General features: G+C 36.4%; 1 protein-coding gene across 1 annotated transcript in view; it reads right to left on the bottom strand.

The window, feature by feature from the left end:
- The window catches only part of GRID2 (glutamate ionotropic receptor delta type subunit 2), a 1,183,642-nt gene that overhangs the window by 217,440 nt on the left and 941,978 nt on the right, over positions 1-24,224 (bottom strand). Inside the window, exon 12 of the mRNA XM_059414235.1 lies at positions 23,873-24,011. Coding sequence (XP_059270218.1) covers positions 23,873-24,011 — 139 coding nt within the window. The remainder of the gene's footprint in view (positions 1-23,872; positions 24,012-24,224) is intronic.

The following is a 24,224-nucleotide window of genomic DNA, read 5'->3' as shown; positions in this document are numbered from 1 at the left end:
GTTTAAATATATTTTAAAATAATTACATTGTGCATGAACAACCCAATTTGAGTTGAAGTGTATATTTAAAAATTAGTATTTATGATAGTCACTATTTAACAAGCGGCTACCATATACATGCCAGCAACTGACATACATTATTCTCACAGTAGTGTCCCATTTCTCAGAAGTATTTCACCCATTTCATCAATGAGAAAACTCAGATTGAGAGTATAAGCATTTGCTCAGTGTGGCACAGTCAGTGAGGGATGAGATAAGACTCAAATGTAGGCTTCAAAAGCTATAGTATTTTTACTGCAAGATACTGCCTCTTATTTGCTTTAAGTTTGTGTGTGTGCACATGCATGTGTGTGTCTGTGGGCGTGAAAGAGAGAGAAAGAGAGGAGAGAGAGAGAGACTTCTATTTGTATTCAAACAGAATAGAATTCATGTTTCCAGAAAGATGAATATATTTTCAGCTCTCTCTTATGCATAATAATGATCAGGATTTTCACATCCATCTTTGAGTTATATAGATGGTATCTACTTGTCCTAGGTTATTCATCTTAAATTGGTGGTCAATTTCCTTACATTTAAGTTTCTGAGCCACTCTGTATTTTCTAACTTGGAGAACCAATTACTGCTGCACTGAAACTCATTTGAGTTTGTGTAGCTGCTCAACTCTAATGACTGAGGTTTAAGAACAAATATGTGTCTTTGGCATACTATACAAAATTAGATACTGGCATATTCAAGTTCACTAACCTCTGCAAATGGCAGCAGATGCTTTGAAACACTATACCATATTTTGAACAAGAATATTCAGAGCCCTCCACAGCCATGGGTCATGAAACTCATGTTATGTATACTTCTGACCTTTTGGTCTGTTTCTAGATGGAGTTTGCTAATGATTTCCTGGGGCCTTTGCAAACAACACTAGCATTGGGCAAGGGTATTGGAAATACTCTTGCAGGTCACCAGTTTCCATCATGTGCAAAACTGTATTGCAAACAATAAATTATGGGCTGTGTTTGCTAGAGGAGTATTCATGCCATTTTCTAATAGTAACTTTCAGCAAAATTTAATCTACATTTTATTGAGTTTTAGGTTGTCGATGTGTATCATTTACTCTGTGGAAACTACCATGATGATTCCTTTTTGTTCTGTACTTCTGCTTTAAATGATGTGTTGAAAAATGACTATTTCCATGAGAGACTATGGACTCTGAGAAACAAACTGAGCGTTTGGGAGGGAAGGGGGGTCGGGGGGGTTGGCTGAGCCAACCGGTGGTGGGTATTAAGGAGGGCACATATTGCATGGAGCACTGGGTGAGGTGCATAAACAATGAATTATGGATTACTGAAAAAAAATTAAATTAATTTTTTAAAAAAATGACTATTTCCAAGGAAAAATTTGCTGAAATATTCTACAATTATTAAATTAATTCTACCATTTGTAAAAAAGATAAAATGACAGTATGAAGAATAACAGGGCAAAAGCAGGAATAAAATCAAGCTACCCATAGCTAGGGTACAACCTCACAGGAGAGTAAAAGGGCACTTTCTCCTGGGATATCCCACAATTATCTTGTTGACAGTATAGCAATAAAACTTTTGTTCCCAAAGATCATTTACTTCTCATCCACTGCTGTTTCCAGCAATGGGATTGAAACTATTAAAAACATTAACATTTTAACATATTTCCCATTGTTTACTGGAGGACGATATAAAGTGGTAACACAGAAAAAAGAAATGAAACATTATCAATACAGGTTATAATAGCAGTAGCAAATAGCAATTTGTTCAATACCTATTAATGCAAGGGCCTAGGCTAGGTAGTTGTATGGAGTTTGCACTTTCTAAAACCAGAAGGTCCCATGGCTGGAGAAGGCCATGTCACATTTCATCAGAGACCCTACCAGGATGGGATTGGCCACTAGCTGTTTAGAACATTTGGCAATCAACCTATATTATAACTCTCAAAAACTTTCAATTTGGTGGTGGTGAGATCATATCTTAGGGGTAAAATTTTTGTATGCCCAGACCTCTAAATATATAACCTGTTTGCCCAAATAGTCATACCAGTAAAATACTGTTAAATAAATTAACACTTCCTCTTAGCTTTTCATGAAAAGAAAATTGAAATCAAATGTTAGGATCATTAACAGAATCATTTTCTGTGGCATAACATCACCTTCAATATCAGCTTTACAACTTGAATATAGAATTGTCATACAAATAGTTTTGTTGGTGAAACTGATTTGTACATGGTAAAATTTTAAAGGAATTTCTTAATATACTGCCTGTGTGAAATTCCTGATGTCAGAAAAAAAAGGCATTTTATGTTCAACATACCTCAGATTTAGAATAGCAGAGCATTTGTAACTTAGAACAAAGACATATTCCCTCCAGCTTCATTTCTGATATCAAGTTTGGCTTATAAATTTGCCTTGAGATATGCTTGCAATAAAAATTACAGCTTGCCTGATTCAGCATCGTTCCATTATAGTACACTGAGACAGTACCAAAAGTGACAAAAATAAAATGAAGCAAATTGAAGTGAGCACAAACAGCTTATTACAGAAAGTGAAGGTCGTTTTAGGAGCCCAACACAGAAAGACAATGACCATTTTATGTGGTCATTCTGTTATTTTTCATAAGATTTTAGAGTAATATCAGCAGAAAAGGAATGGCCTATAGTATGAACCCTTAAAAGAAATCTAGTAAATTCTTCTACAAGTGGTATTCCTCAAAAAAATTGTATCTTAAATTCAACATCTGAGTATTACTTAGATATGCCAAATCATTGAAATCATTGTTTTTTTGTTTGTTTGGTTTGCCAAATCAGTTTTAAATGCAAAATAATTCTAAAATAATTAATAAGTACCTAATATATAAGTTAATTTACCATGGCAAATGTTGTCATTTCTTTTTTAACAATTGCTGATGCATACCCAGGTCACAGAGGAAATGGAAAAATCTAGAGCATTCTAGAAAGGAGTTAACTTGGAATATACTCATACTGATATATTCCATTTCTCCACTTAATCTCACACAACTCACATTTACTACATAAAACTCAGCAAACAATCACTCTGCAGATCTATTATATCTGAATCCCCCTCTCCCAACCCTACACCCCCATTCACGCACACAGAGTTAAAAAAAGAAAAGTGTCTATAGCAATAAGTGGTGAATAATAAAAGAAACCAAATGCTTTGCTACTTTAAGCCTTATTCTCCCATCATCTTTTCAAAATTCTACTTTTATTTTTCCTGGTATCCTGTACTACTAGCAACCCATGGGTACTAAAGAATACTGAGAAATGATAGGTAAGTGGTATTTACTTATTTGCATGAACATTATATGTACTTAGAAATTGTAATTTAGGGTACTTCTGTAAAGCCAGTTTCAGGAATTTGGGTGGATCTAGGTTGATTGAAAAACAAACACTTAAAACCCTTCAAACATAGAAAATTAATTTTGATACATGTGATACTCTGATATTAGGTATTAGTGATAGCAGTACCTTTGACATTGGGTAAGTTAGATTTTAAAGTCGAGCAGATAGATTATTTGTGGGCTGTGTGATGTTAACCCCTGTTAACCTGAATTTCCTCAACTATAAATGGAGAGAATAAGAGTGTCTAAGGGTGAATACAAGAGGACATGTCACATGGGTATTCAACTAACTTATCCATTGTTTTATTTTTATTTTATTTTAGTTTTTCTAAAAAGATTTATTTATTTTAGTGAAAGAGGGAGAGAGAGAGAACATGAGTGGGCAGAGGAAGAGGGAGAGAATCCTCAAGCAGACTCCCTGCTTAGCCTGGAACCTGACTTGGTGCTTGATCTCATGACCCTGAGATCACGACCTGAGCAAAAACCAAGCATCAGATGCTTAACCAACTACACCCCTCTATTGTCTTATATGGAGATTATTATTACAATGATCCATCTCTGAATAATGCTCTATTTCATAATTTCTAATGGATATTCGGTATGTGGCAGGGTGATCCCTTTATATTGTTGAAGAGGAGATTCATGAATGATATTGAATGGTCCTAACTTTGAATGTGTTGCTACTTACTTACATTTCTAAAACTGTCAACTAATTAAAAATCTAATGCCTTTCCCCTCTGTAGTGAACTTTCACTCATATTTTTACCTATTTTCCTTTAACAAGAGAATAGCTTTTACCCATATAAACTTTAAAATAAGACATATAAGTCTTTCTTTTCCATCTTCATTTCCTTTCTTCTTTTGAAACGCTCACCAACACACAGCTGTCAGCATTAACTCTGGGGAATTGTAAGTCTAGTCCCATTTTTAATGGAATGGAACAAAGCAACTTAAGTTATCACATCGGAAGGGATTTTTCTTCAGGGTAAAAAGAAATGGAACGTGGTCGATAGGATAGGTGTTAGATCCTTCAGGCCAAGGGGCTAACAGTAGAAGGGAGACTAGCAAACGGGAATGTACTAAAAATGTCTTCCAACTCAGTTCAGGTTTTTTTTTTTTTTCCTTTCTCCCACAGTTTCTTCCTCTGGATGCTGATTTCAACATCGACCAAAGGAAAAGATATTGTTATAGCTCTAAGAGCCCATCAGTAACCATGTTAAAATTCTGCCTGGTTCCCACTGCTATTCAGTGGTTGTGGCCAAGAGCTTGGTGAGTTCAGAGGCAGGTTTTCCAGAAAAAAGAAAAAAAAAAAAAAAGAAAAAAGAAAGAAAAAGTATTCCAAAATTTAAAACCTAAAAAAACAACTAATATGCCAATAAAGTTCCACTAGACTGATATTTAGTGTTATTGAGACCTAAGAAGAAGAAATAAGTATTGAAAAACAGACTGCAGTGGTCAGGTAAGGCAGGCCTACATCTGAGAGGTACAGCCAATGGCCAGGACTGGGCAACCTCTTAGGTTCTACAAACTTTGACTTTGAAGATGGAAAGATTTGAGTTTCAATCCTTGGACAACTTATTTAATTTTCTCTAAATTGCAATCCACTTCCCTATTAAATAGGGAAAATAATAATTTTGTATTAAGTTATGTGGAGGTTTGATGTAGATATGGATATAAGACATCTTAATACTTAACAATCTATAAGGGCTCTGTTACTGGTAGTTGCAATTATTAATTTTATTATTTATTACTATTATCACTATTACTATTATTATTATTACTGTTATGTTCTGTTATAATTTTTGGAATTACTATTTCCTTATTTTTCCCACCAATTAAATTCATTTCAGATTCCTCACCATGGCCTTTCTGTTTAAATCCCCTACCCCAACTAATCTCTTACCAACTTCTGTGTATTTTACCTCCTGAATCTTAAAAATCTGTCATTACCTGTGTCCTCTCATTGCTAATACTCTCAGCGTTTCTATCTAGAGAATCTTCCTTTCTTGTTTTTAAATGATTTTATTTATTTATGTATTTTAGAGAGACACAAAGAGAGAGTGCAAGCAGGAGAAGGGGCAGAGGCAGAAGGAGAGGGAGAGAGAATGCCAAGCAGGCTCCATGCTAAGCCTGGAGTTGGATGAGGGGTTCAATCCCAGGACCTTGAAGTCATGATCTGAGAGGAAATCAAGAGTCAGACACTTAACTGACTGAGCCATCCAGGAGCCCCTGGAGAATTATTTCTAAACCTTTTCCCTATCTCTCCTATCTCTAATCCATCTCCTACAACACAGCTGAAGTGTTCTTTCTGATATATAAGTCTGATCCTATCCCAGTTTTATTTAAATACTTCCTATATACCCCATTGCCCCCCAAACCTTCCAACTCCATAGCATTCAATACCTGCAAAAATTTGGCTTAAAACTGTTTTGGTTCTCAGAAACAAACTTGTGCCTCATTCATACTCCCATTATAGGACAAACAGACCATTTCATCTTTCCTGGCTTGGTAGGCATTTGCTGTGCACAAGATGTCTCCCTGTCTACCTGGTGAATTCTTTCCCTTCAAGTCAAGGTCAAACTCAGTTGCCTCTTTGTGCTCTTCTAACACTTAGAATATGTTCACATTTTAGCATTTTGTTATGAAATTTTACTTCTTTGTTTAACTCACTAGTATACATTCCACTGATACCCATAATTTTTCTTTATGTTCATCTTTGAAACTCAGACCTAGCCCAGGAAAAGGGCAGTCAGTGAAGCTCACATATTTAGGCTATGCTTTTTTACTAGAAACATGCTTTCGTCTTGGAAAGCCAGCATTCCCATTAAGCTAGTATTGCATAAAAATGGGATTTTTATTATACATTACCAGCCATTCTGTAGATGACTAATCATGGCCAGCAGTATTTTGCACTTAAAAATAACAACTAATTTTTAAGGGAGATTTGGAAATTTCTCCTGTAATAAAATCAGCTGCAAAAGCTCTATCAGACCACCAGTGAATTACTTAACAAGACATTTTGCCATGTAGGTAAAATAAATAAATTCAGAGGCAGAACAAATAAAAAGAAAACCCAAATAAATGCAACTGTAATAAAGTATTTGGAAAAGCTAAAGATATAGTCCATACTTCTGGGTCACATAGGATCTGGTACAGAGTAGAATGTGTGTTCCTGAAAGAGAGACTTACCTAAGCATTGTAGAAAGGGAGCTAATAAGTAGTGGTTCTTTTGATGAGTGATTTCTGACTAAAATTTCTGAAGCAAGCTGAAATGGTGACAAAAATTGCTCTACTAAGTCTGCTAACTGAAATGATTAAAAATGTAAAAGAACTCAATGATTATAGGAGCTAAGGAAGAGAAAAGAACTAGAACAGTAACTAGAATAGTAACCTTTGGTAATATTGAGTGTTATTACCAAAAACTATATATATATATTTTCTCTCCAGGGTTGAGTTTTTACACAAAGAGGAAGGACAGTGTGTATGCTCTGTTTATAAAAGAATGGACTAACACCACAGAAAGGTTTCCCATTCTCCAATTTGCAGCCTAAACTCAAGACCACTAGTCTTCTGAGAAACCACATTTCTGCATTTTATTAGCTCCTTCTCTTCAGTGATGTTTTCCAAACCTTCTCAGATACAGGTTTATACAGAAAATCTGATTATATATAAAGGGACCAAGGGTCAAGGATGAGGCAACAAGACTCTAATTGTCAGAAGACAATTTGGATTGCTAATGGCTCAGTCCCTACTGAAGACTCAGTAAGAACTACTTTAAGTGCATGAGGGGTGACACTACTTACTGAAAACAGGCTCAGGGAGGAGATTAACGTTCTTTAGCCCAATAGTGTTAACTTCCTTCTTTTATAAAGATTAAGATCAAAGTCATATTTGTGGAGTAAATATGGTTTTCTCATTAAAGATTAGATTATATAGCTTAAAAGTATAATTTGTGGGGCAGGGTAATTCACAAAGAACTCAGCCACAGCAATCTTTGGTGGAGTAGTATAGTGATTTTGTCATTCTTTCTCTCAAAGTGTCAGAGTTTCTTCCTTCTCAAGACAGCAGAAGCTGAGATTCTGAGGCCAACAATTCTGAATGATACCAGAGAAGTCAGAGGGCTAGGGTTTTTCACGTGTGGACACAAAGAGAGTTTCCCAAGAGAAGCCCCATGGATGGAGAGAGTGTTTCATAAAAGAGGCTGTTTGAGGACCAAGAACAGTGAAGATTTACAGAGGAGGGTCAGAGGATAAGGGTGGCTCCATGTGGGACACTCAAATAGGGCCTGGATGGTGCAGTCTTTTCCTGTTTCTCTGTTCTGTCTCCTCCATACTCTGTCCTACACACCTCACCTGCCCTCAAACCTGCCCTTATGGGCCTCAACAGAGTAAATTAGATAAAAGCTTCAGGCCTTTCTGCTGTGAACTTCTTTAGAACATTTATTTAATCTTTACTTTTAAGAACATATTTATTTATTTACTTAGGTGTTGAGTTGTGCAAATTTTTTTATATAATTTGGCTATTAACCCCTGATCAGATAGATCCTTTGCAAGTTTCTTCTTCCATTCTGTAGGTTGTCTTTGTTTTGTTGGCAGTTTCCTTTGCTGTGAGAAACATTTTTCTTTTGATATAGTCCCAACGGGTTAATTTTGCTTTTGTTTTCTGTGCCTGAGAAGACATCTAGAAAAGTGTTTCTGTGGCTTATGTTTCAAGTGTGCTTGGTCTAGAAAAAGTGTAGTAGTACTCATGAAGAGGACACTTCTCCCTTCTGAATGCTGTCCCTACGTGGTGGATCTCTGGGGACCAAGATGACTCTTAAGGTCTTCCTGAGAGATTTAGAAATATTTCCTGACCTTCTCCCTTACAGAGTCGTTAGGGGCATCCCCGTCTGCGATGTACTCTAGATAAGATGGTCACAGGTCATATTGAAAATTCATATATAGATGAGATGATAAAACTGGATATCACAAACTACTTATCTTCCTGCACTTGGAGAGACTTGTATTCCTGCAGCATGTTTAAAAGTTGATTTGGCTTGTGGATATGACAGGTCATCTTAGAGACCACAGAGGAGGATGGAAACACTCATCTTTCTTATTGCTGTTAGACATAATAAAACTGATTCTTAAATTCTCTCAAAAATGACAATGCTATACAGATGTGAGAAAATATGGAAAATCTGGTTGACTTCTCTGACTTGTTGACCCACGTTATATTCTAGGAACTAATTTTGTCACATCATGAATCCTAAATCCTGATATGTGAAAGACACTGTATTTTTCTATCTGCTGACAGAATTGTCATTTATGAAACTGCTCTCTAATTTTAAATAATTTATTAGTTAACTAAAGTAGCATTTCATCATATATATGTAGATAATAATTCATTACAAAAGGCCCCAGTATTCTATGAATCTCGTACAAAAGGCCCCAGTATTCTATGAATTTAATTAGCCTGCAATTATCTGTATAAGGAAGATAGTATGTACAGCTTCTTCCTGAGATACCATGAAAAAGATGCAATATTTATTTATCCCAGGACACTATGAACAAATATGGAATTATCCTAAATTTGTATGGTCAGCATTTCATAATGCCATTATTGACTATAAGCTGATTATAAAATTTTTGTTAAGATGATATCCTCAAATATTTCAACAGACTTCAATAGAATAATACATTTTTATGTTTTTACATCATTGAAAATACAGGAAAGACCTAATTCCCATGAATTTCCCCGAGGATCAAAAAAATTTCTAAATGGTGTTAAGAGAGAACCCTAATAAAATCATAACATCAGAGAGTTCCTGGAGGTATCACATAATTCGATGCTCTATCTTAAGGTATAAAAGCCAATCTCCAAAATGGACTTTATTCTTCTTCCTTAGGCACTTTACTGACTTAGGAAACTTAACACCAGAAAGTTCTCATTCATGCCTAACCTAAAACTTGCCTATTTCACATAAGCCTCTCATTTTCTTCTCAGTGAAAATGGACAATAGCTACTCATCACCTCCAGTACAATATTTCTTTATATAATAAAACACTTTTTCATTTTCATCTTTTAACCTTTTCCTTATTGAGTTAAGCACTAAATTCCTGTGGTTCTTACCCAAGGATCTATTACTCATTTTTTTTTTACATGGTTATTAGCTAAGGCATCTTTTCCTTTTCTATGGTAATTTTTGCATAATTTATGGAGCTCATAAATAGGTCATGATAGTGCTTAAAAAGCCCTAACAACTTTTACACTGCTAGGTGACTTTGGCTATTTTGTTCATAAACACCAACAATTCATTTCAATTTGTAACTGACAGATGATTCATTCTGAAACTGTCTTCACCTCCAGTTTTAAATTTTTATAAATACACACACATACACACACATAAACAGACACACTGCTTTTTCCATCTCTGAGTGAATTATTACATATTTGTCCCTATTAAGCTCCATCTTACTTATAATCACCTTGTTTAATTTGCCAAAGTCTTTATGAATTCTTTCAGTGTGGTTCTAGTCAATATAAGGTAATATAAGGTAATCTGCATGTTTAATAAGCTTACTCCCTATTCTATACTTCTAATCAACACCGAAAATGTTCCTTAGAATCAAGGCCAGTGCTGACTTATGGGAAAAACTTTATTCAATATACCCTCTAAGGCTGACACTGAACATTGATCATAACCTCACATATAGCTTGCTAACAAGCTCTGATACAATAATACATAATACTACTACACCAAAAAATGACCCAAATGAAATACAATGTAGATTCAAATGAGGAATCAATAGTAATTTGTAATTTTTTTCCCCTGTAAGTTCTTTTAAGGAGTTCAAAAACTTTAATCACATTATCAAATTATTCATAGTGGAAAGAGATATCCGAAGAGAAAGAAGTGACCAAGAATAACAGCAGGGCAAATTTAATAGCCTGTTTGAAGACCCAGTAGAACACTAATGTCAAAGTAAAGTGGAAGGTCATTGTTTCAAGGAAGATTCTAATGAATCTATCTAAAAACAAAGATCCTGGCTCTTCATAACACAGAGCAGGAGACCAGGTTTCTACTGATGATTTAAAATTTCCCAAATACAAAATATATTTTTCTTCTTCCCAGTGCAATAGATCTGTGGATATATCCAAAAAAGTATTGTTTATGCTCTATTTCCAATTAGGTATAGGTTTATTAGGTTTCTTTTTTGATAAATTTTGACTCAAACTATGCACAAAATGCATGTCCTGATGTTCACAGTCAGGTCTTATTAATAGCCATTCAGATTATAAATGCCCAAAATGTTTTGGAAAGGTGTGCCCACCCCCACCCCCAATCCTTGCCCTGTTCAGCAGCAATCCTGAGGATTATGTAGCATTGCTTTGGGAAAATGGCAGTCTTCCTCTGAAAAAGTGGCCCAGGAAGCCACCCGCAGATCTGTTCTTTATCTTCTCCATCACTTGCCATGATCTGGTGTATCTGGCAATTTTTAAACTTTTTCCTTAGGTTTAAAGATCAGGGTTTGAGAAGTAGGGGCTGTATTAGGGTGTGTGTGTAGGAGTGAAGGAGAAAGTCATTAAAAATAAATTGAATGTCTTTAGATGACAGGAGCTTGTGGAGCAGCTAAGAGGATCAGAGAACTAATGGGGTCAAACAGACACTTAGTAGAGGATGGAGGTCAGCCTGTCAAGGTTGCTGGTGTGATGGAGAAGGTAGGAAAAGAAAGGTAAGACAAGAGAAACAGAAAGAAAGAAAAAAAAAAAAAGAAGAAGATACGGCAAGCCAAGAGTTTCCTTTCAGTTCTGCCTTACAATCTAGGATTTCTTTTATAAAAATAATATGTGAGGGGCACCTGGGTGCTCAGTCAGTTAGGTGTTTGCCTTCAACTCATGTTCCCAGGGTGCTGAAATCAAGCCCCACATCATGCTCCCTGCTCAATGGGGAGCCTGCTTCTCCCTCTCCCTCTGCCTGCTGCTCCCCCTGTTTGTGCTCTCTTTCCGTGTCAAATGAATAAATAAAATAAAATAAATTTTAAAAACGTAAGTTTAAAAATATGTGAATATATTTTTGTCTGTTATCTTGGACTTTGTTTAATAAGCTACCTCATTTGTGTGGTTGATAGAGACTTGTCTAGTTGAAGGGATCAAGGTAGGGGTTGTGGGCACTTATTAGTTTGGGGAAGTTTTCATCTTGGTGAGCTTAGTGTAAATAAGAATCTATAGCGATGCTAATACAGCCTTGTCCCTGGGAGTCACAACTAAAGTAGGAGACAACTTTTCATTAAATGCTCACTGAAGGGTGGATTTGAAAAACTCTGAGAGTTTTTATTTTTTTCAAAAAGAGAGAAAATCATGGTCTATAGTATCTAGATGGCTATATGTTTATAAAACATCCATCACTGTGGTATTTAAGTGCTTTGACAAGTAAGCCATTTCAACACTAAACAATATAGAGGAAGGGGATGAATGTCTTCCTCTGTCTGTAGTGTCTGTGTACTCTGAAGCTAAGCCTATACAATTCTGTACTAAACTGAAACATAAAAGTGGTATGAATCAGGCCCAGCTCACTTCAGCGACCTTGATTTTGGCTGTTCCTAATAAAGTGTGCAATTCCCTGCTGAGAGCTATGAGGTAGCCTCCCACTGGAAGCCTGAAGTGGGTGAGACACTAAGAAAACCTCAATGGCACACCATTTGGGGGCTCCTTCTCTTACTCTGGATAATGGCGCATAAAAATGGCTTTCCTATTTCTTTCTGATTTGTTGTGAGGTTTATAAACAAGTCGTGAGGTTCCACAGTCTCAGGCCAGATTCTAAGAAACCCCTTTCTGGTTCATTATTTAATGAACTGCAACTAACTATGTGCTCAGTAAATTACTATATAAGGAAGGTACTGTACAGATGCAAAGGTGATGAAACTACGTTCAAGAATATATGTTTTAACTGAGAAGGTAAAACAAGCAGAATACTGCCCCAGCACGAGGTAACTCAGGGTATAAGCCAGGTAGAGACAAAGTGGTTAAAAAAAAGGAGAGACACTGAATCTAGTTGCAAGCCCTGTGGTGAAAGCTACACAGAGAAAGTAACACATGAGCAGTGCTAGGAGATGGCCGATGAAAGAGGAGTTAAAAGAGAAAACTTCCCTGACAACCAGATGTCCTGACCCAGGGTCAGTGCAGTCACTATCAGTAGCAGCCAGACCTTGACTGTAGTGATGGTTAATCAAGCTAAGGTGAGAACAGTGAATTATTCAGCCAGGTCCCTATTTATATTTATATTTGGATAAGGCTTCCTGACAGTTTTTTTTTTCTCCTCCTCCTCTTCCTCCTCCTCCTTCTTTTAACAAAAAGGGACTCTACCCTGCCACATCATTCCTATGCTAATCCTACCTTCTTTCCCTCTATTCAGGAAGAGCTTTCAAAATTTTAAAAAGCTCTGCAAAGAAGATAGCCCACAGGGCAGGAAACTACTCATCAAGGTAGTATGGAAGGTGCAGGTCTAGAAAGAGAGGAGAAAGTCCTGTGTGGATGAAGTAGGGAATGGCCTGAAGCATTTCTTGGGGTTGGGGAAGCCTTTGGCATGAACTTGGTGACAGCCTGGGCTAAAAACTCCACTGGGGGTAGAACAAGCTGGTGCTGCCCATCCAGACTCCCAAGGCTAGATTTCCTGTTTGGGGGCTTGGAGGATTAAATGGTGTGACAAGAAGACAACAGCAAGGAAGATGGACTTATGGGGAAGGGCAGGGACATCTGTGCCAGAAGCCAGGGCAGCAATAACAAGGAACTTCGAGGGTTAGGGGAGCAGGTAGAGGGAATAACTGAGTGTATGGAATTGTGGACAAAATAGTAAAAGTGATAGTGATTAGCACCACCGAAAAGGGTGGAGGGAAGAACTGCCCAAGGAGTTCACAGGATCTCCTAGAGAACAAGGCGAAAAAAGGAAGCAAATGCAGGGTGCATCCGGGAACTATGCTGTTATTTATGACTCTTTGTTTCCCGATTCTTTACATTAAACCTATGAAGTTGAACCCATTATCTTTTTACCCTTAGGGAGAATAAAGCTTAAAATGATTATGGAAAATGACAAGATCATTCAGCTAATAAGTGGCAAAGGATTTGGATGCAGATTTATTTAAATTCATGGTCTCCTGTGCCTGTTTCTAGGATACCACATAACTTAGAAATATCTGAAATTAACTTAGCTAAATATAATTCAGCCATTGATTCTTCCCTGCAGAACTCTTTATTTCTCAGAAAACTTACAGTGACCCTATGGTTTTCATTCACTCACTTATTCATTTGTTTATTTCATTTGATAAAGGTTTAGTGTATTTGCTAATTGTACATAATATGGTCCGTTGATTAGGACAAGGTTTTTAGTGCCAGATTGCCTGGGTTTACTATCTTAACTTTTGGTTTATTGTCTTCAAAATGGAGATGAGAATAATATATCTCTTATGGGGCCATTAAGAAGATTAAATGAGAAAATCTAAACAAAGCTTATAGGGAGATGTCTGTCATATACCAAAGCACCCAGTAATGCTAGGCACTGTTATTCTTGATACCATGCACCAGGCATTCTGGGACACACTGGGCTACAAATGTGGATATGGCATAGCCCTTGCCTTTGAAGAATTTATGCTCTCAAAGAGAAGACACACGTGCAATGGCTAATTGTGTTTGTGCCAATGGATGATGCCAGAAGAGAAGGGAGATCTGGGTCATTTCAAGGAAAGGGAACAGTATGTGAGCTCCATAGATGTATGAAATGTCCTCCAAGAGTGGCTTCACTGGAGCATGAACAAGTATGAGAATGGACTACAGTTGGTATCAGTAAAGAAATGAGCCCGGGTCAGCTTTTGAAGTGTTCCATATGCTGGGTTCTGGAGTTGCACTTTATTTTGATTGGATGTGGTAATAAATGAGGTTTCCAAACTAATTTTAAGAATGGAGGAAGGTAACCACCTGGACGTCACCCTGGATCGTAAGCTTGAATGAGAAGAGAATGTGATAGAGAGGGTCATAGTTGAAGTAAGAGGAAAAGAATAAGAAATGAAACAGTCAGCAAGGAGACTAGGGATTGTACCCTTGGGCATTTATGCCAAAGAAATGAAAACATATCAGTACAAAAACAGATATGCACATAAATGTCCTTAGCAACTTTATTTGTAATAGCCAAAAACTTAGAATCAACAATTCCATGCAATAGATAAACTCTTAAACACACTGGTCCATCCATACCAGAGATTACTGCTTGGCAATAAAAAGCAATGAACTATTGATCCATGCAACAACTTGGATAGATCTCAAGGGCATTATGCTGAGAGAGGGGAAAAAGGGCTATTTCGAAGGGCCACATACTGTATGATTCAGCTTACAGAGCACTCTTGAAAGAATAAAAATCACAGGAATGGAGGACATATTAGTTATTATTAGATTTGGGGATGGTGGAGAAGGAGGGAGTAGAATGAGGGAGATTTTTGTAATGTTAGGACAGTTCTACATCTATTGCAGTGGTGGATATACATTCTGTAGAAGTAATAAAATGGCATAGAACTACCTGCATGGATTGTATCCATGTCAATTTCCTTATTTTGATATTATACTATAATTACTTAAGATGTAACCATGGGGGAAAAACTAGGTGAAGGGTACATGGGAACTCACTATGTTCTATCTTCACAACTTCCTGTGTATATATAATTACTTCAAAATAAAATGTTAAAAAAAAGCTTGTTTAAATATTAATAGAACATATTGCAATATGACAAACTATGGATTATTAATACTTTGTCCTTCAAAATTCATGGTATTTTCCTATTTTCTCAATGTAGTCCTGTATTACTTTGAAAATGTATTGAATTTACTAAAAATAAGTCTGATTTATTTTTTGATGGCTAGAGGCTAAAAATAATGAACAGGCAGGATACAATCCATGAATAGCAGACATTGAGATGCAGCTTTTCTGCAAAATTGCGTTTGAAAAGTCATCTAACCAGAGCGATTCTAGAATTTTCTCACATTAGTAACTCTCCTCTTCTGTACCTCTTTTGTTATGAGGTAGTCAACCACAGTTTCTCTTTAAAAATCTCGAAAAATAAAATTAGTCAATATTCCTGCATCTGCTATAAATATAACTGCTAGCCTAGAGATCCAAATTTTCTCAAGTCACATTTCTCTTAAATTTCTTTAAACCTTTGGTATTTTCAAATTAAACAGCCCTGAAACAAGAAGATATATGTAGATCATGTTTATATTAGATAGAAGCTTACTAGCTTCCATACACTTCTACATCTTTTCTGTACCACCCAAGCTCCTCTCCACAGATAAAGCTGTCTTTCTCAGTGATGTCACTCTCCATTATCCCCAGGAAAAATTCCAAATTCTTCAACAAGCGTCATCATGCTTTTCAGGATTTTGTTCCGCTTCCCTTTTCTATTTCATTTCCTGCCACTCTCACATCACCTATCTCAATCCAGGAAGGAAATTAACAGATTTTGAACATCTGCCCCTTGCTAGACACTCTCCTGGGAATTTCATTTCTCTCTTGCTTTTGCAAATATTCTCCAGTAAGGCACCTCTTCAGTCTTTTGAAATTCATCTTTTGAGATCAAACTCTCAGATAATACCGCTCTGTTGCCTGACAGTTTTTCCCCCCATTTCCTCCCCCTTTCTCCAAGTTATTGAATTAAATCATTCATTTCCTGTGTTCACATAGCATTTCACAAATAAATCTATCATAGTTCCTATGTCATTAAATTCTATACTGCTCTGTCTCTAAATTGTGACTCAGGGATAATATCTAAATATCTTTTTAGACTCAATACCTATCATGCTGTGTATGTGTATGTGTGTGTGTGTATACATACATATGTATATGTATGTATATTCATATATACATATATGAAATATTTATTCAGTTGAATTAAATGAATGAAGCTAATATATTTATTTAGTTTTTATAGTTAGAAATATCTCCATTTTCAAAAAGCAGGATTGTAATGATCTCTGAATAGGAGCTTGCTAAATATAGTTACATAGTTTTGTAGAGGCAAAGGAAAGAAAGAAAGAATTTCATTAGAGAGCACTTGCCAGTTCTACCATTCTCTCTGCACCAAGACCTGGTGACAGATTTAGATTTCTAAACCTAGGGCTAGCTCATAGTCTGTTGTGTAGCACTGAGAAAAACAACTGCTTAAATTTTTTTTTTCTTTTCCAAATGTGAGCAAATGTGGATACAAAAGTCCTGTTATTGGAATGCTAAGGAAAAAGGGATTTCCTCCAGTGATAAGACAGAATATGGATCTCTTTTTGCATATACTTGGAAAGAAATTTATCTTAAATTAGTTTATTCAGTGACTACATGAAGTCAATATTTGTTTAGTCCAACCTCCAACATTTTGGTGAATGAATGCTTTAAACATAAAAATATGATGGGATTTTGGGATCCCTTTGAATAGACCCAAGCTTACTTATAGCCCCAGGAATTAAAAGACCTCAAGTTTCACCACCAAAGACCAATCCGATTCTAAAGTTATTAATGACTATAATTGTACAACTGTGATTTCCCTCATAGTTCTTTTTACCTTATGTAGGAAAGAAGTAGGTTTTTGAAAACTGCGACACAACAAAGACTAATGGAACTAATGTTCATAATGTTATTACCCAGTATTTACTCTGATATTACCTTCAAAATTTCACATACTCCATAACATCATTGCCAATTTTAGCCTGGTTACCAGTAGGAAAATGTACATTTCATTTGCTAGATATCTAAAAACAATTATCCACATGTTATTATCATTCGATCAGAATGAACAAGTCCAAATGTCATTAGAGTCTTGTAGAAATTGCCTATTTTTTCCTGTAGAAACTGAACTGTATACCTCAATATTACCCATTCCAACTTATCATCATCTGTCATATGACATCATATCAAGCAACAGAACATAGTTATCCTTGAAGGGGTATAAAATTAAACTTGGGAATTACTTTTTCAGGGAAAATCCACTCTCAAATTTTAATTAATGGCAAGTGCCAACTAGAAGGTTAGATGTGGATAAATATTTAATTTTGAAAAAGGGATAAATTTTGTAAAATGTATTCAGTTTCCCCAGAATAAATCTATTGGATTTCTCTTACCAAACTGTAAGTTTATTTCCAATATCTATTTAGAAGTAGCAGCTTTTTCCTAATTTCCCTTTCTATATTTTCATTGTTAGTGTATAAGAAAACAACTGATGTCTTATTGCTGTTGCTGGGATTTCTAGTATTATGTTGAACAACAGTGGCGAGAGTGGACATCCTTGTCGTGCTCCTGATCTCAAAGGGAAGGCTGTCAGCTTTACCCCATTGAGGATGATATTCACTCTGGGTTTTTCATGGATAGATTTTATGAAGTTGAGGAATGTTCCCTCTATCCCTATCCTTTGAAGCATTTTAATCAGGAACGGATACTGTATCTTGTGAAATGATTTTTCTGCATCAGTTGAGAGGACCGTGTGGTTCTTCTCTCTTCTCTTATTGATTTGTTCTATCACATTGATTGATTTGCGAATGTTGAATCACCCTTGTATCCCATGGTAAATCCCACCTGGTCATGGTGGATAATCTTTTTAATGTACTGTTGGATCCTATTAGCTAAGATCTTGTTGAGAATCTTGGCATTCATATTCATCAGGAATATTGGTCTGAAATTCCCCTTTTTGGTGGAGTCTTTGTCTGATTTTGGAGTCAGGGTAATGCTGTCTTCATAGAAAGAGTCTGGAAGTTTTCCTTCTGTTTCTATTTTTTGAAACAGCTTCAGGAGAATAGGTATTATTTCTTTGAATGTTTGGTAGAATTCTCCAGGGAACCTGTCAGGTCCTTGACTCTTGTTTTTTAGGAGGTTTTTGATCTTGAATTTTTTATCTTGATTTGATCTTGATTTTTAGGAGGTTTTGATTGATCACCTCAATATCTTTACCAGATATTGGTCTATTCAAGTTGTCAGTTTCTTCCCAATTCAGTTTTGGAAGTTAATAGGTTTCCAGGAATGTCTCCATTTTGTCTAGGTTGTTTAACTTATTGGCATATAACTGTTGATAATAATTTCTGATGATTGTTTTTATTTCCTTGGTGTTAGTCGTGATCTCTCCCTTTTTATCCATAATTTTATTAATTTGGGTCCTCTCTCTCTTTTTTTTTGGATTAGTTTGGCCAATGGTTTATCGATCTTATTGATTCTTCAAAAAAACCAGCTTCTAGTTTGTTGATGCATTCTACTCCATCTCTATCTCATTGATCTCTGATTTAATCTTGATTATTTCTCTTATTGTGTGTGGGGTTGGCCTAATTTATTGTTGATTCTCCAGTTCTTTAAGGTGCAAAGAGAACTGGTGTGTTCTGGATTTCTCAGTTTTCTTGAGGGAGGATTGGATGGCTATGTACTTCTCCCTTAGGACCGCCTTTGCCATATCCCAAAGGTTTTGGACCAAAGTGTCTTCATTCTCATTGGTTTTCATGAATTGTATAAGTCCTTCTTAGATTTCCTGGCTGATCCAAACCTTCTTAAGCAGGGTGGTCTTTAGCTTCCAAGTGTTTGAATTCCTTCCAAACTTTTTCTTGTGGTTGAGTTCCAGTTTCAAAGCATTGTGGTCTGAGAACATGCAGGAAATAATCTCAGTCTTTTGGTATCAGTTGAGCCCTGGTTTGTGACCAAGTAAGTGATCTAGTCTGGAGAAAGTTCTATGTGTGATAGAGAAGAATGAGTATTCAGTTGTTTTAGGGTGGAATGTTCTGTATGTATCTATGATGTCCATCGGTCTAATGTGTCCTATTCAATGCTCTTGTTTCTTTATTAATTTTCTGCTTGGATGATCTGTCTGTTACTGAGAGTTGTGTGTTAAGATCCCCTACTATGAATGTATTCATATCAATATGTCTCTTTATCTTGATTAACTGTTGTCTTATGTAGTTGGCTGCTCCTGTATTGGGGGCATATTTACAATTGTTAGATCTTGTTGGTGGATAGACCCTTTAAGAATGATGTAGTGTCCTTCCTTGTCTTTGACTACAGTCTTTAGTCTAAAATCTAATTTATCTGATATGAGAATCACTACCCCAGCTTTCTTTTGATGCTCATTGGCATGAAAGATGTTTCTCCATCCTTTCACTTTCAGTCTGGATGTATCCTGAGGTTCCAAATGGGTATCTTGTAGACAGCATATGGATAGGTCCTGTCATTTTCTCCAATCTGCAACCCTGTGCTGTTTTATGGGAGTGTTTAGGCCATTCATGTTGAAAGTGATTATTGAAAGATACGTTTTTATTGACATCATCTTGCCTGTGAAGTCCTTGTTTCTATAGATTGTCTCTGTATATTTCTGTTCTATGTCACTCTTGGGTTCTTTCTTCTTTTATAGAACCCTCCTTAATATATCTTGTAGTGGCAGCTTGGTGGTCACCTACTTTTCTAAACCTTGCCAGTCTTGGAAGCACTTTATCTCTCCATCCACTTTGAATGTCAACCTTGCTGGATAAAGTATTCTTGGCTGCATGTTCTTCCCATTTAGTGTCCTGAATATGTCTTGCCAGCCCTTTCTGGCTTGCCAGGTTTCTGTGGACAGGTCTGATGTTATTCTGATGGACCTTCCTCTGTATGTAAGGAATCTCTTCTCCCTAGCTGCTCTGAAAGCTCTTGTCTAAAATTATGATTCGTCAGTCTCACAATCAATGCCTTGAGGTCTTTCCAGATTCATTGATCTTGGGAGGTGTTCTTTCTACCTCTAGGACATGAACACTGTTTACATTCCCCAGACTGCGAAAATTTTCATCCCCAATTTGTTCAACTATATCTTCTAGTCTTCTCTTTTTCTCCACCCGCTCAGGGATCCCAATATTTCTGATGCTGGAACGTCATGGCATCATTTATTTCCCTAATTCTGTTTTCATGGCTTCTAAGCTGTTTCTTTCACGCCTCTTCCTGATCCTTTTTCTCTATCAGTTTGTCCTCTAGATCACTAATTCTATTTTCTACCTTGATTACCCTAGATGTTAGAGTATTTAGATTAGATTGGATCTCATTGATAGCATTTTTCAACCCTATAGTCAAACAATCTTTGACAAAGCAGGAAAAAACATACAGTGGAAAAGAGACAGTCTCTTCAATAAATGGTGCTGGGAAAATTGGACAGCTATGTATAGAAGAATGAAACTTAACCATTCTCTTACACCATACACAAAGATAAACTCGAAATGGATAAAGACCTCAATGTGAGGTAGGAATTTATCAAAATCCTAGAGAAGAACGTAGGCACTAACCTCTTTGACAACAGCCACAGCTACTTGTTCTAAGATATGTCTCCAAAGAGAAAGGAAACAAAAGCAAAACTGAACGTTTGGGACATCATCAAGATAAAAAGCTTCTGCACAGCAAAGGAAACAGTCAACAAAACAAAGAGGCAACCCACGGAATGGGAGAAGATAATTGCAAATGCCACTACAGACAAAGGGCTGATATCCAAGATCTATAAAGAACTCCTCAAACTCAACACATGCAAAACAGATAATCACATCAAAAAATAGGTAGAAGACATGAACAAACACTTCTCCAAAGAAGACATACAAATGGCTAACAGACACATTAAAAAATGTTCATCATCATTAGCCATCAGGGAGATTCAAATCAAAACCACACTGAGATACCACCTTACACCAGTCAAAACGGCCAAAATTACAAGACAGTAAACAAGTGTTGGAGAGGATGTGGAGAAAGGAGAACCCTCTTATACTGTTGGTGGGAATGCAAGTTGGTGCAGCCACTTTAGAAAACAGTGTGGAGATTCCTTAAGAAATTAAAAATAGAGCTTTCCTATGACTCTGCAATTGCACTACTGGGTATTTATCCCCAAAATACAGATGTAGTGAAAAGAAGGGCCATCTGTACCCCAATGTTTATAGCAGCAATGGCCACAGTTGTCTAACTGTGGAAAGAGCCAAGATGCTCTTCAACAGACAAATGGATAAAGAAGATATGGTCCATATATACAATGGAGAATTATGCCTCCATCAGAAAGGATGAATACCCAACTTTCGTATCAACATGGACAGAACTGGAAGAGATCGTGCTAAGTGAAATAAGTCAAGCAGAGAGAGTCAATTATCATATGGTTTCACTTACTTGTGGAGCATAAGGAATAACATGGAAGACACTGGAGATGGAGAGGAGAAGTAAGTTGGGGGAAATCGGAGGGGGAGACAAACCATGAGAGACTATGGACTCTGAGAAACAGACTGAGGGTTTGGGAGGGGAGGTGGGAGGGGGGGTTTGGTGAGCCTGGTGGTGGATATTATGGAGGGCACGTATTGCATGGAGCACTGAGTGTCATGGATAAACAATGAATTTTGGAACACTGAAAAAAAAAAAAAAAGTAGCAGCTTTTCCCCTCTCTCTCACTGACTTTTCTCTACTAGCTTTGTCCTTCTGGGTCTGGAGAAGCAACTTTGAATTTTGGGAATGAACATGTGCCTGGTATGTGTGCCAATGACATAGCAAAAATGAACTGAAAAAGATGCATTGACAAGCATTGTTTCATTTAGTGATGAGCAAATCTTATGGATATAAATGATTAAGGAGCATGACATGGATAGTATTGTAGGTTTTGTCTTTTCTAAGAAAAATTAAACTTTGGATTTTTCAAGAAAGTTTGACATTAGTTGCAAATAGAACTTTAAATGTTTCCAAGAAACACTGCCTGCAATTATGTTTACCAATGCAGCTGAGGCATGAAATTAGAAGATATCTTTAAGTTTGTGGAGAGAATCAGACTTCTCTTAACTCCTTTGGCTCTGATTTTTCCCCTTTCAAAATTAGTCTACTGATAAGATTAGAAGAAAGGGAGATTTATTATACCCACTGTTGGCTTTTAATAATGTGAGCTGGCATTAGAAAGAAATAATTTTTTAAGAAATGAAGGCTCAGTTATTGTGGATTGTGGAACTATACCTGTGGGAAACATCATGTGAAATTATGATCTTTTTCCATTAGGTTTTACCTTTAGAGAAACCTTATGGGTGTAAAAATTTGATAGAGGCTTCTGATCCCAGTGCTATTGCATAAAAGTCAAGATACAAACTAATGCTGGCAAAGCTGGTAACGATTAAATAGTTCGTATACACACACACACACCATGAGGCCTGCAACCCCAGGGAAGCAGATCAGGCAAACAAACTGTAAAAACCATGCTACATAAGGAAAAATTTCAGTGGGTAAGATATGGATTGGTATTGGATTGACATGGGTTAGATTTCTAGCTCTGACACTATTGTTTATGTGGTCTTGAGAATTTATCTTGCAAACTTCTGTTTCTTCATCTACTTTCAGTAACTGGATGAAATAATTAACTGTCTGTTATGATTATTAGTTGAATTTGGGGTTTTCAATTTTGTACCACAGGCAATTGAAAAAAAAATCCTACTTCTTTATAGATCATTCATTCTTGGTTTTATTTTTAGTATTGTGTTATAATAGTTTTGTGGCTATTAATGGACTTCATTTACAACATTTCTAAAGGGAAGAAGAACTCTGATGTTTTCCTTTAAGGATGAATTAAATCCCTACTGAATTCCTTAACAAATCTAATTATTCATAATTTTGAATTGTCAGTTTTGTGGAGAGTGAACGTTCTTCAATTCTAAGATGATTCATGCTATCTTATTTTTGGACGAATAAAACATTTTCAGGAAAATGTTTCTGAAACAATACACAGAACTTTATGTTCTTATAAGGCAGAAGTTGTACTGTGGTGCTGCTAGTATGGCATGAACCCACAGAAGCAGAACTGGCTGTGCTAGATCACAGGCCTTTGGGCTCTCGGAGCTCGTGGAAGTGGCCATCATGAACGGAGGCATTGACTTCGGTAACTTTTAGGATTTGAGTAAGTGTACCATAGTTGGTGGTAACTCACCACTTGCAGCTAAACAAGCAGTAGTAATAGTTACCACAGTTACTATGACATTAGCTATAATGTAATGAAAAAACATTACATTATGTGGTTTTCTTTCTTGAGAGATTCTTTTACCTCTCTCCCTCACACCCCTACCTCCTTCTCTCTCTCTCTCTTTCCCTGTCATTTATCAATCATCTAATGTCTAACCAACTATTTACTCAGTGCACAATGGAGCAGACTCAAGACAGAAACTGGTATTGTTATATATATTTTAATATGACTCCTTTTCCTTCCCTTTTTATAACATTGCCCAAACATAGTCATACTTTGTGGAAACTGAAACACTGAATATGTATTTTTCTTCCAGGAAAATGTGGGAAACAATATTAGAATTATACCCAGAATTATACTTTATAAAAAATGTTCTACCAATATAGTGATCCTTGCATATCACAAAATTAAGCTTTTATTCAAAAGAAGGGTGTAGATTTATTATCAGATACTTTTTATTTATTTAAATAGTTTTGGCTACTCAACATTCCTCAAACCTTGTAGCTACTGAAATCTTTGTCTACTTACTGGATGGAGCTTTCGATGCGGGTAATAGTGAGGAAAGCAGCAAGATTTGCTGTGTAAGATGAGATGACAATCAGTGCAAATAGCCACCAAGCCCCCATCATCATTCGAGTAGCCAGAGTTGTGTATGGGACCTCTCCACCTGTGGAAAGAAGCAAATAGAATAAAATAACATCAACATGTATTTATTGAGAATCTGAGGTCTTACACTGTCAATGCCAAATTAGCTTTTAAGTAGTGAAAAATCTTTTGACCTAACAACATTGGCATGGATTTCTGTATTTTGGTTATATTTATTACTTCATATTTAATTCCCTTTTATGATACTATGTAAGACCCAGCCAAAAAGAAGCAT

This window comes from Mustela nigripes, chromosome 1, assembly GCF_022355385.1.
Source record: "Mustela nigripes isolate SB6536 chromosome 1, MUSNIG.SB6536, whole genome shotgun sequence".
NCBI lineage: Eukaryota > Metazoa > Chordata > Mammalia > Carnivora > Mustelidae > Mustela > Mustela nigripes.
The sequence above is the reverse complement of the archived record's forward strand: the minus strand, read 5'-3'. Positions and strand labels throughout refer to the sequence as shown.